Source organism: Humulus lupulus, chromosome 1 (assembly GCF_963169125.1).
Source record: "Humulus lupulus chromosome 1, drHumLupu1.1, whole genome shotgun sequence".
In the NCBI taxonomy this organism is placed as follows: Eukaryota; Viridiplantae; Streptophyta; class Magnoliopsida; order Rosales; family Cannabaceae; genus Humulus; species Humulus lupulus.
Window position 1 is genome coordinate 19,477,833 of NC_084793.1, and position 13,929 is coordinate 19,491,761.

The window sequence follows — 13,929 nt, forward strand, 5'->3', positions numbered from 1 at the left end:
AACTACCAGGATTGATCTTGAAACTCAAAAACTTCAATAGAACATCAAAAACTTCAGAATTCAAGTGACCAAGTTCAGAGTTTCTTACCTTCAATGGAGAATTTTGACCTTAGTCTATCCTGAACACGTCCTTAGGTTTCCTTCCTCAAAACCTCAGCCTTAATTCCCTAGAATTCCCATCAAAACTCAGCTCAGAAATCCATTTCAACACCAAAACCAAATACTGAAGAAAACCTTGAAAACTTACCTTAATTGGGTGAGTAACCTCTGCTAATCCTCAAGCTTAATCAAGGTCCTTAAATCCAAGCTCTAGCCCAAGCTCTCCCTGAGTTACAGCTCCAAATTCCTTCAAGAAATGGGGAAGAAACCTAAACCGTGAGAGAGAAACAAGACTTCTGTTTTTCCTTCTTTCCTTTCCTTTTCTTCCTTCTTCTTTTCTTTTCCTTTTCAGCTTCCTTTAAATTCTAAACATTCCACTAAGTGATAAAGGCAGAAATAACTCTTATCCCTTATAAATCAAATGACCACAATACCCTCCCATTAAATCTGAGCCCTTTAAACATCCTAAGGGCATTTTAGTCATTACTCCAAATTCCCGCTAATTCCTCGAGTGTACCTAAAAATTATCACTTAAATCCCGACACCTAACTAATCACCAATTATGTTCCTCAATGTCAAATAGTCTCCAATATTTTCTCTAAATTCCCAGAAACACCCCCAGACTCACCCCGAGCCAGGTATAAATCCCCGCCGTGTCTTTGTCGCTAAACCGCTCACTAGGATCGCCTTGAGTAACAAGCTACAAATATATCCACATAATAATGTGGTCTCAAAAATTTATCACACATATTTACATTTATGTTCTCAACGGGCCAAGATTACGAATATGCCCATATAACCTACTTAGGGCCTACATGCATACTAATACACATAGTCATGCATCACAGATATCCAAATAATCATATAAATATGCTTTTAATCATTTAAATCACATATAATTCAATTATGCCCTCTGGCACACTAATCAAGGCCCTTAAGCCTTATTAGTAAATTTGGGTCGTTACACAAAAATACCCCCAAGCTTAAGTAAAACCCTTAAGAGCCACCAAAGGCAAAATCGTCATTTCCTGCCTATCTCGTTAATTATAATTAACATCCTCCAATTCTCATTATTCCCAATATTCTTAAATGCTAATAAATCATATCCCATTACCTTTTAATTCCAGGTAATGTACTAATCATCAAATTACCCCGAGACTCACCCCGAGCCCCGAAATTAACCATGTTATGACCAAACTGCTAACTTGCATTCAAAGATCGTCTCATGCCGAATAGCTCGAACAAATCCACATTATAATGTGGCCTCATCAATAATCACCAACATGCATGCAAATATACAAATATAACCTCAACGAGCCAAATTACCAAAATACCCTTATAACGAAAAGTGGACCCACATGCATGCATTTATCATCATATGATAATATAATTCACATAAACATGCATATAATCATTTAATGGCATAATAAATTAATTATGGTCATCCCGGCCTTCTAATCCAACCATTAAACCTCATTAGGGATTTTGGGGCATTACACAGCATGTGATACATGCGATTATGGCTTGGCCTGAATTGTTGAACAAGAATATGATTAGGGCTTGAACGCCTAAGTATGTGCATGCTTATGATTATGCTTGTGATTGTTGATTAAGCATGTTGAATGTTTTATATCTGGATATTTGATATAAGATGAATGCATGTTAGCATTATATAATCGAGGAAAGCATTGACTTATTAGTCAAGGACGCCATTAGCACATTGAGTGCTGGTTGTAAGGCATTGACTTATTAGTCAAGGACGGCAATAGCGCTGTGCACTGGTCGTAAAGCATTGACTTATTAGTCAAGGACAACATTATCACGGCGAGTGCTGGTCGTAAGGCATTGACTTATTAGTCAAGGAAGACTTTAGCACGGTGAGTGCTGGTCGTAAAGCATTGAATTGTTAGTCAAGAACGACATTAGCATGGTGAGTGCATGTCATAAAGCATTGGCTTATTAGTGAAGGATGGTCTTAGCACATTGAGTCTTGGTCGAAAAGCATTGACTTATGAGTCAATGGCGGAAATAGCACAATGAGCGCTGGTTGATATGGTTTAGTCTAACCAGAAGCGCATCATACGCTTGATCGATCTATTGATCGGGGAAAAACTAAAGCGCCAAGTATGATGGGCCAGCTCCAAAGATGGTTATACAGAGGACAGGTAAAGGGCCCTGCGGTGACTCATTTGTCTCATATCCTAGGGTGTTGAGATAGTATGATTTATTAATCGTGTGTTTGGGCGCTGAGCCCAGTATGATTCTGTAATCATGTATTTTGGGCATTGGGCTCCAGTATGATGCATTGATCATTTATCTAGGGCAATTGGCCCCATATGACACTGTAGTCATTTATATGAATGACATGCATGCGTGAGTAGGGTTATTACTGTTATGCATGCTTATTATGATTTGGAAATATGCTATTAACTGCTTATGAGCATGTTTAGGTTTTTTTACTGAGCCTTGGCTCACGGGTGCTATATAGTGCAAGTAAAAGGGAAAAGAAAGTTGGACCATCCTTGAGTTGGAGAGCTTAGGTGACGATGTGTACATATGCGGCTGCTCAACCACCACAACTGAGGGTTTAAAGAGGAACTAGGGTTGAACCCTATTTTGCCGCTTAGGTCGGCAGATTGTAACTTTTTATTGTAATTAACCTTGTAAATGTATTTTGGGACCCCATGTATACTGTAAACGTTTTAGTAAAACGTTTGTATCTTTGACCAAAAATTTTAACCCTAATCCGTTAATCAAGTTTAGTTACATGGTTATGAACAAATGACTCGTTTAGCGAGTTTAACATTATTTAAAATACACAGTGTAACAGTCTCTGAGTAATAAGGCGTTACAATAACACTTCTCAATCGTGTGTCCAAGAGCACTGTAGTGAGTACAAAATGGCCTATTTTTGCGTGGTGGAAATGGTTTGTTGAAATTGGATTCATTTTTCTGAGAAGAAGATTTGTCATTTTGTAGTGGAAAAGCTATTGTTGGGGTAGATTCTGGTGTGTTGTTGATGGAGCTGCTATGCTGATTTTCCTCTTGAGTAATAAGATGGAAGGCACAACTTAGTTTAGGCAAAGGATCCATTAAGAGGATGTTGCCATGAACTTGAGAATAAATGTCTTTGAGTCCTATAAGGAATGACATTATGTATTCCATATGGTAGTATTCTTGCAGCTTCTTCACTCCCCCACATGTACAGGAATTACATGTGCAACCAGGCCTATGCTTAAACAATTCTTCCCAAATCGTTTTGAGTTTAGTACAGTACAATGAACATCCTGCCTAAGATTCATCAGTTCTTTGTGAAGATTAAAAATATGAGGACTATTTTTCTGTTGAAATCTAACCTTTAGATTATTCCATATTTCTGTTGCAGACTCATCATAAAGAATACTAGTAGAAATATATTTTGACGCATAATTTAAGATCCAAGATATGCCAATATTATTATTTCTAATCCAAGCATTGTAAAGAACTGAATCAGTAGGAGAGGGTTTAGAGATCGAACCATTTAGAAAACCACGCTTGTTCTTGACTGAAATTGATAGTCACATTGCACGGCTCCTGATAACCTTCAAAACAAAGTTATTTTACCACTTTTTATATGTTAATTGTTGCTTAAACCTTGAGTTATTAATTGATTTATTAAATTTTAAAGTAATTTTGAATTTATTTGGTTTATTTTAATTTTATATATTTTTGTGTATTTTTATAGTTATATTGTTGTAAAATATTGTAGTATAGTTATTTGAATTATTGTTGTTTAGTTTGAGGTCAAAAAAATTCTTGTTTTATTGAACTTAAATGCTAAATTAAATTAAGTTATAATTAATATGATTTATTTTATACTTAAAAATATTTGATTATGACTTAATTTTTGTTTATTTTGTAAGAAATTGTTGTATTGTTAGTGCTTGAAAAGCCAAGAAAAATGCAGAAAAGAATATGGCAAAACTGAAAAGAAAAGAGCTAAAAGTGTCATTTCCAAAGCCCACATACTTTCTGCCTCCACCTGTGTAACGCCCTGGTTACCCCAGAACAGTTACGGTGAACGGTGGACCGGAAATTTGACCCGCTACCCGAGTCCTTTGGTCAAAAACGTGCTCTAAGTGTAATTAACAGGTTAAGGTGAAAAACTACTAAAAAGGAAATGGATATTTTCATTTCAAACTGCTCTGCAGAGCTAATCAAAACATTTACAAGTTGTTCTTAGTACAAAATGGTCATTACTGTTTCAAATTTACAATCCCGCCGACCTAAGTGGCAAAATAGGGTAAACCCCCTAGTTCCTCTGAGAACGCCTTGGCTGTGGTGGTCAAGCGGCCGCATATGTACACATCAACACCTAAGCTCTCCACTCAAGGCTGGGTGAGTTTTTCTTTCCCTTTACCTGCACCACATAGCACCCATGAGCCAAGGCCCAGCAAGAAAACACAATAAAGCATGATATAATATCAACAATGATCATAATAATCATTCATGACCACTAGTCTAAACAAATAGGTGACAGTCGCAACAGTCACAAAAGTGGGTACAGCCCCCTTTAGCCATGTGACGTTAGGGTCACTCGGGCTTAACTGATAAGAGAACCTCTCATAAAATTGATTAGGATAGGTGTATGGTGACTGGTCACCAACATAACCCTCCTCATGACTTAAAGTCATAACCCTGGAACAACGTTCCCTAGCCATGTGACAAACAGTCACCGGGGCCATATGCCCTGGCTCTGAATAACTGGTCTTAGACCAGACAAGCGCTTATAAGTTCATTGACCTTAGGGTCGGTCCAGCGTTAATGCCTTAGAGCCATTCAACACTGATATCGATTAGATCTAATCTTCATTTGGCTCGGCGTTCATGACGCTATCCCATTTCTGACTCTTTAGGTCAGTGTCCCTGACTAGTCAGTACATATACAAGTATTCAACATTCGCTAGCATTTAATAGGCAATCCATGTCCACATTTATCAATCAACATGCCTCAATAATAATCACGCATGTCACATATACATAGGGTGCAGTTTTCTTACCTCAGATTCGAGCTAGAATGATTAAAAGAACGACCCGTGAGAACGATCAACCTTTAGTCCTTTAGCGGTCACCTAATCATAACCAAACACGGGACATCATCAACAATAATGGTCAACATAGGTTCCCAAACTAATATCTAGCCTCCGGGAGATCAATCACAACTAATCAAAGTAGTAGGAACACTCCCGAGGCCTATAGCTAAGTTCCCGGGGTCAAAACGAGCAAACGGGGTGAAAACAGGGCAAGGGTTGCGGCCCTGGCACCATGGGCCGCGGCCCCCATAAATTTCTGAAGCAAGCGCCGCGGCGCCCAACACCAAGGGCCGCGGCGCCCAGCCAAAACAGAACCCCCTCATCTTCCTCTTCGAGCCAGGGCCGTGGCGCCCAAGAACAAGGTCGCGGCCCCCAACCCTGGGCCATTCCCAAACGTGTTTTCAACTTCTCCAAGCTTCCAAAATCATACCTAACCATCCCCAATCATCAAAACAAGGTTCCCAAGCTTCCCAAAACTCCAAAACCCTCAAAACCCAAGGTTCAAACCAACCAAAAACTCAACAATTCACAAAGTTCAATTCAAAGCTTAGAAACTCAAAAAACTCAAAACTTCAAACTTAGATTACCTTTGATTGGGTTGTTTTCTGTCAAATCTTTCGGTTAAGAAGCTTCTAATCTTTCCTAGGATCGCTATGCCTCGATCCTCGCTTGATTCCGGCTCCTAGATCTAGAGATATCTTCGAAAATGCTCAAACGATAAAACGAACTATCGAAAGAGAGAACGAGAGGTTTTCTAATCGTACGTTCTATCTGATAGCTACTTCAAGCTTAAGTAACCTCAAATAAAACTTAATGCTCGGGGTCCCGAAAATACCCCCGGGGACATTATAGTCAAAACCTCTGAAATTTCACCTTGATCTCAAATATTTCCAATTTATCATCAAATAAACATTTCTATTACCCTAAAATTGACCCTGTTATGACAAAACCGCTAATCTAGTATATATGATCGTCTCATGCCGAATAGCTCGAATATATCTCCATAATAATGGAATCTCATTCACAAATCACATTATGCACCCAAATACACATATTCACCCTTAATGGGCCAAGTTATCAAAACAGCATAATATTCAAATGTGGACCCACATGCACGCATATAACATCATATCATAATATAATTCACATATACATGCATAATATCATTTAATGGCATAATTAAACAAGTATGGCCCTCCCGGCCTACTAATCCCGCCATTAAACCATACCGGAGAATTCGGGGCATTACAACCTAGGCCCGATCCCGCTAGCTTCCCAGGCCCGCTTGCCCCAAAGCCCGAAGCCAGCCTGCTGCCTCCTCCTTCCTCCACAATTCGGGCCCAAACAGTTAGGCTTGCATGCATTTCGGCCCAGCTGCTTGCAACAAGCTGCCATGCCATTTTTTCTTGTGCCCAACATCTCCTTGTCCCCTTATCTCCCTATGTCTAAAATTGTCATTTTTTACCCAATTTTTTTACACATTTTACTACAAAATTCATCATTACACCATAAAATTTACCCATACTTGCCATATTATTCTTCATTTAAAATTTAATTTGTTAATCACTTTATTTTGCCTATAAATAAGGGATTTTTACACTACACAATTGCTACACTTTCATGACCACTCCATTCTCTTCATCTTTTTCTTTTTTTTTTGTCATTTTTCTATAAGATTTTAGAGGAAAAATTTGGGGGTTCCTCCTCCAAATTTTCCTATTTATGTTTGTAATTTTTTGTTTGTATTTGCTATTCTAGTTATGAGTTTTTAATCTTTTTAAGAATATTAAGGTGATGGTGAAACAATATGTAACTAGATAGTATTTATTTTGTATGTTGATTTCTCATTTGTGTAACAAAGTTTATGAATATTTTTTCTTCAAATATCTTCTTTCATCTTAAATATCATGTATTTTTTAATGTTAGCTTATATTTACACTTTGTCATTCATTAGTGCAAAATCATAATATTCTGTTATCAAGGTGTGCCATTAAATTGTGCAAATCAAATACTTAGAACAAAAATATTATATTTTGCTTTATAAATAATATTCCTTGATTTTTTTTTTCATTAGATTGATTCACACTAAAGACTTTGATAGTATATTGCTAAAAGTGAAGATAAATCATATATTAATATAATAACTTGTGCTTAAAAAGAATATCTAAATTGAATAGGTGATGGTTTGATTAATTTCAACTATTAATAAAACTTGGTAATCAATGTACTTATAGATATTATTGAACTTATATTTTGTGGATTCTATTATCTTAATAATATTTCTCTTACAACTTGTTTACAATTCCTATCTTCTTTATTTTTTCTTGTTTTAATATCTTTATTATTATCTTTTATTTTATTTTCTTTATACGAAAATCTCATCAATCTTTGGAGCTAGGTTAGAGTTTATTAATTTTGGTTTCAAATAGTTTTCTTTTTTATTTTAGACAACTCATTTGGGTTCAACATCCTTGCTTACACGATCAACATTTTATATGAACGATTCGTGCGCTTGCGATATAAATATTTAAAACATACCTATTTTGGGACCATCAGCTCCAAGAAGCATAATTGTCTTGACATGTTAAAGGTTGAGAAACCAGATCATTTCTTGGATTATCAACGTGATGCAAGTAGTATTGATCAACTGGATCTTCTAGGGGAGTCTGTGAATTGGAATTCTGAGAAATCTGATTTCTTGTGATTTGAGAGGCAGTTGGGGAATTAGAATCATCGGTGACAGTCGGAGAAGAACCGGGATTTATTTAAATATCAAAAGACATCGTGGAACACAATCAAGAACTCGAGAAAACATAGTCTGTCGAAGAAGAAAGACGAAGAATTGGAACAAAAATGAAGAAAGAACAAATAAAGGAATATCAGTCGAATGAGAAATGGAAAGGAAAAGATGATGGAAGGAGACACCAATCGTCGAAACCGGAGAAGGCAGGCTCGACTGAGTTTGGAACAGAAGGTCGGAAAAGTGGCTGGAGAATCAAAGGGCAAAGCTCAGCTTCTCTTCTCTGATACCATATTGCAGAAGAGATGAGAGGATGGATTGAGCAAAAAAAATTTGAATTCAGAATTATTAGATTAAAATTACAAGTAGAGGAAAATCCTATCTATAAAGTAGAGAAAAAAAAACAAAAGAGCAAAACTAATTAATTACCTAAATCTAGTAACCTAACTTACTAAAGTTTACCCAAAATAGTAAACTAATAAAACAAGATTATAAAGAGAATAAATAACAAACTAAATTATTACAAGGTAAATAATCTATACACCTAATACATATTGTATCATCTTATTATACTATATCTCTCATAATTCTTTTTTTACGAGTCATTTATCTCAAGTACCATTTTTATATCAAAAAAAATATTCTTTATATATCGATATCTATTTGGTACTTATAATATAAATTTTTAATATATATTTGATATTCGATGCAAAATTGTATTTTAAAATAAAATATTTCTATGGTAGCAACAATAACTTTTTTTTTTTTTTTTAAACCTTACTTTTAGTCACCGCAAACCTTTTGAAAAAATTAACAAGAAATTGGCTATGCAACACATAAGAAAAATACAATTATTATTTGGGAATTTTGTACAAATCTCCGACGTGACAAGAACTTTGAATTCTTTGATTCGAATTCGTGTGGGATGGGATGGGATTGGGACTGATGGAATATGGACAAAACTTAGGCACCATCACTCACCTTTAACCAAATTTATATAAACTGTGGTATTATCAAAGTATCTAAACAATTAATTTGAACCAATCTACCCATTTCATTGAATTGAACAACTTCTACATACTAAGAGGAGCACAAAGTCAGCCAATTTTTCACTCATATATTCTGTTTCTTTTCCGGATTATTGACCTACCTGACATGTTTAGATTAAAATTGAAATTGAATTGAATGATTAAGATCCTTTAATGGGTGGGTCACTTTGATTGATTGTGTTCACTGACTTGTCAATTTATCAACTTACAGAAGAATCCTAATCATGTTTAATGCTTTGATTATATTAACAAACCAACTATAAAGATATTAATCTCATTAAATTTGGTTAAGGCAAAGTAGAATTTCCTATTGCCATGTGGAAGAGAACTTGTCTTCTCAATCAAACTCAAAAAATAAAGTAGTCTTAATCGAATTCCCTTGTCTTTTGAGAAAACCCAAATAGACAGACAGTAAAAGATGATTCAACCAATTAAAAATCATCTTATTTACAACTTTAGCACAACTTTTTTTTGGGGTGATAAAAGAAATACATTATTGCTAAACAAGGGTCACTAAGGATGATGGAGACAAGAGCATCAAATTAAAATTAGTATAAAGCTTATCTATATTTTGTTTTATTAATAACCAAAGGGGTTTTGGCTTTCAACGAGATCATACCAATATTCCCAACAGTTTCTTCATTTTTATTAGTGTAACTAAATAAGGTATGAAAAAGAAAGTTTGAGAAAGTAAATAATTAATGCATATTTCTCAAAAATAATGCATGTGTATCTTTATGGTATAGTAATTTTATTCCTTCCTATCCAAAAAATAATATTAATAAATAATTTGATTCCTTCGAAAAGATAATACTATTTTGATGTGTTTCTCTTTGTTTATATGGCTATATTGTAAACATCCCACACCATTTCTAATTTAATATTTGATTCGTTTAGAAAAACATTCACAGTTTCAGTATTATATGATATATATTGCAATTCTTTATACAGATTCACATAATAATTACTTATTATTTCAGGAACAAAAGAAAGTGTAGTTGGATTCTCTATGAGGAATAGTAGTTAAATAAATAAACAACTTTGACCAATTTGAGAATGTAACGTTCGGATATCACATTAAAAAATCATTAACAATATCAAAATTCAAAGACTATCGATATTGAAGTTCAACAGTCCATTTTTTTCACCAAATTGAAATCATGTCACTTTTGGGGTACTAATGTCAAGTCACTAAATTAATATGTATCTTCCAATGCTCATTTTCTTCACAAGGTAACAATTGTATAATGGACAATCTTTTGTCCAAAACTTCAAATCATTGTTCTTAAACACACAAAATTTGAAAAAAAAATTACTACACATAATAAAGCCTAATTTCTTATCATATTATCTAAAAAAAAATAGAGATTGATGCTAAAACACATTTTAAAGTAAAAGCTTAAAAAAGGTCAAAACGACAAGTCTTACGAAAGTAAAGAACTATAGATTATCTTATAGTGTTTGTCCTAAAACAAAACCCAATTCATTAGTACCGTGCGCCGCGAAAACCGCTAAAATTTTAGCACAGATTTTCGTCAATAGTTGAGTTAGGTTAGGTAAGACTACACAATAATTTTAATGTCTTTTCTTTCTTTAAAAGCTTAGTCAAAGCACAAACTATAATATATAGTAGACATATTAATCAATCGTGTGTTAAAAAAGTTGTAACATTGAGCATAAATAGACGTATATGAGTCTATAAATACATTGCCAAACCTTTTTATAAAAGATTAAAAAAAAAAAAAAAGATTTCACACTAGGACTAGGACATGGAGATCCCTCTAAACACACCAAAATATCTACTATAAGTTATTAAAGGAGAAAAAAAATTATTCAAAGAGAAAAAGGATAAAAAAAAAGCTCTATTACGCGTGGCGACTTCTAAAACTACCCTTGACCTTGATCGATCAAAACGACATGATCTATTGTTTTGTTTATGTTGTCGTTTGTTTTACAACGGCGTTACTTCGGTAACGACAATGGGGCTCCGAACGACATGCTTTCCATCGGTCCAAGAGAGCGACCCGAAAGCTGCACCTGAGTCTCCAAATACTAGATTCCGACTGTCCGCTGAAACAGTCACCACGAAGCTCCGCTTCTTCACGGCCTCCGTGAACACCAGCTTCGCCGGCTTCACTGCCACCGTGATTCCCTTCGGTGCTTCGATACTAACCCGGTACACAGAATTCGGAGCCCCGACATTCGTCACCGTACGGATAAACATCTTGCTTGGCTTTCCTTTAGTTGTTGTCGAAAACAACACCGCCATTGAAGGGTAATTCAGATTCTCAGACAACGGCCTTTTCGCCGGGCAGCTCACCGGGGTCCTAGTGATCACCTGAATCACTTTAGGTCCGTACCCGATTGAGCATAAGAAGTTGATGTAGTCATTGCTTGTGATGTCGTAGACTAGACCCGGATCCATAGCTCGATCCAGATTGATATGTCCGGCTCCGAAATCGTATGCCGTCGAGGGTTTTCCTGTGGCTTCATCGGTCATGGGCTGGTTTCTGTTATCGACTGTACTAGCAGTTGTCATTAATGCGGATCTAATGGCAGCTGGGCTCCAATCTGGGTGAGCAGATTTGAGAAGAGCTGCTGCTCCACTCACATGGGGGCAAGCCATTGATGTTCCTGACAGAATGTTGAACTCGGTTTTTCGGGTATCAGTGTCCAGCCCAGTTGGCCCGACTGCGTCTGTCCACGCGGCGAGAATGTTAACACCCGGCGCAATCAAGTCCGGCTTGAGGATTTCTGGGTTCAGAGTATTGGGTCCTCTCCCGGAGAAGGAAGCCACAATCGGCGCCGGTTTAATTCCGATAACTGTTCCATGGAAATCAATGGTGGCAGTGGGATTCGAAGTGGACGATACATAAGCTTTTACGGCGCTCCCTTCATCGGAGCCGACGGCACAAGCCGGAAGAAGGTGAGCATCACCGACTAGTCCTTCGCCATGGGACATTCCATTTGCTAAGATCATACCCACACCTCCAGCCTTCTTGACCACCATACCTTTAGCAACTCTGGGACTACTTCCGCGATCACAAATAACGATTTTTCCCTTGACCAAGTTGGGATCCAGCGAACTTTCCATGCAGAGAGAAGCTGGGAGCATACCCGATTTACCAGGGTAAACCAGAGGGTACATTTTGCCCTTTAATGGAGCTCCGGCATAAAGAGAAACGCCAGAGAGTTTCCTCCCGTTGCCAAGAACAATAACAGCCGGGAAATTCCTGTCTATGGTGCCTGCTCCAACTGAGGTCATCCATGGTGCGACGTTAGTCACTGACATTCCATTGGGTCCATCATTTCCAGCTGAGGACGACACGAAGACACCTTTAGAAGCAGCTCCGTAAGCTCCAATTGCTATGGGATCGAGATAATACGGCGAAGATATTCCATCACCGCCACCGATCGATATGGAGATAACATCGACACCATCATTGACGGCGGCGTCGAAAGCTGCCAAAATATCAGAGTCGAAGCAACCGGAATCCTTCCAGCAAACCTTATAGACCGCCAATCGAGCTTTTGGAGCCACTCCTTTGGCTATACCTGAAGCATAGCCAGACATGCTCGCCTCGAAAGCGTACCTCCCCGCCGCCGTCGACGCCGTGTGGGTCCCATGCCCATCGGCGTCTCTGGGTGACCGGAACTCAACCGTGTTGTTCACCCCACTAATCGGGCCGCCGATATTTCCCGCCGCCTCATGACCTTTGGCGAAGAATCTGGCACCAATCAGCTTCCGGTTACAATTCTTGGCTGAGAATTTCACTCCGGCCTCGCAAGTACCTTTCCATCGACTCGGGATCGGACCCAGATTCAAATCCGAGAAGCTCCGTCGCTCGGGCCAGATTCCTGTATCGAACACGCCAACAATAACATCGGAGCCGTAATCGGATTCAGACCAAAGACCCCGCTGATTCCTCAGGCCAAGAAATTGGGGGGAACGAGTGGTGTGGAGCTGACGGCGTTTGTCCTCGAAAACGGCGAGGACAGAAGGGTGACGACTGATGGAAGCCACCTCGTCAGGGGTGAGCACGGCGGAGAAGCCATGGAAAACGGTGTCGTATGTATGGAGGATTTGAGGTGCTTCGGCGAACTCGGTGGAATACCAGTGATAATGGGTAGGAAAAACCGACGGCTTAGAGTGACTATCCACTCGGAAAATGAAAGTCTTGGCCGTTTGATCGCTTGAAAACGACAGCGTTTTAGGCACAAGAATTGAGCAAAGGAAGAAAAAGAGAAAGGAGATCGGTGTTAGAGGAGGAGCCATGTTTGGATTGAGCAGTAGTGTGGTGAGAGTGGAGTGGAGTGGGGTGAGTGTTGTAAGTGAGCTTTTAATAGTTTTTTCATTAATTAAATATCTAATTAGTGATTTAATTAATTAAGACTTAATCAAAATTAATTGTGGACCCCAGCTCTATAATAAAAGGGTGGTGTTGTAGAGTGTGTAGACTGTGGATATAATTTTGTCCCTTCCAAACACTCGATGTCAGTCCCTCTTTCTTCGGGACCGACCTAAATTTTGGACTATATTTGATAAGTCTCTAATTTTGTAATAAATTATATATTTTATTATGAATTATATTATTTCCTTTTAATATTATAAAGTTAATATAATTCATTCGGAACGTAGTTGGATTTTTTATTTATTAAAGAATATTCTTTATTTAAAAATATTATTAAATTCGTTAGAAAAACTTAATGAAGTAAAAAAGTTTGAAAAAAACATCCGTCATATAAATTATTGAAATGATAACATGTTAAATTCAAAGATTTTTTATGAAAACAGAATAGGTACATACATTTAAGATATTTTTTAGAGGTTATATTTTTTTATTCTATGTTTTATCTAATTAATTGTTTATACTCTATATTTTGATAAATAATTTTTTAGATTTTATATTTTATAAAATGATTTAAATAAAACATTAAATTTGATTTCGGTTAAAAAAATTTTAATTAAA

General features: G+C 37.0%; 1 protein-coding gene across 1 annotated transcript; it reads right to left on the reverse strand.

Annotated features, from left to right (window-relative positions):
- Positions 1 to 10,610: 10,610 nt before the first annotated feature.
- LOC133788439 (subtilisin-like protease SBT1.6) lies at positions 10,611 to 13,282 on the reverse strand. Its single transcript, XM_062225924.1, has one exon. It carries the CDS (start codon positions 13,233 to 13,235, stop codon positions 10,911 to 10,913), a length of 2,325 nt encoding a protein of 774 aa, XP_062081908.1. The 5' UTR covers positions 13,236 to 13,282; the 3' UTR covers positions 10,611 to 10,910.
- Between the last annotated feature and the right edge of the window lie 647 nt (positions 13,283 to 13,929).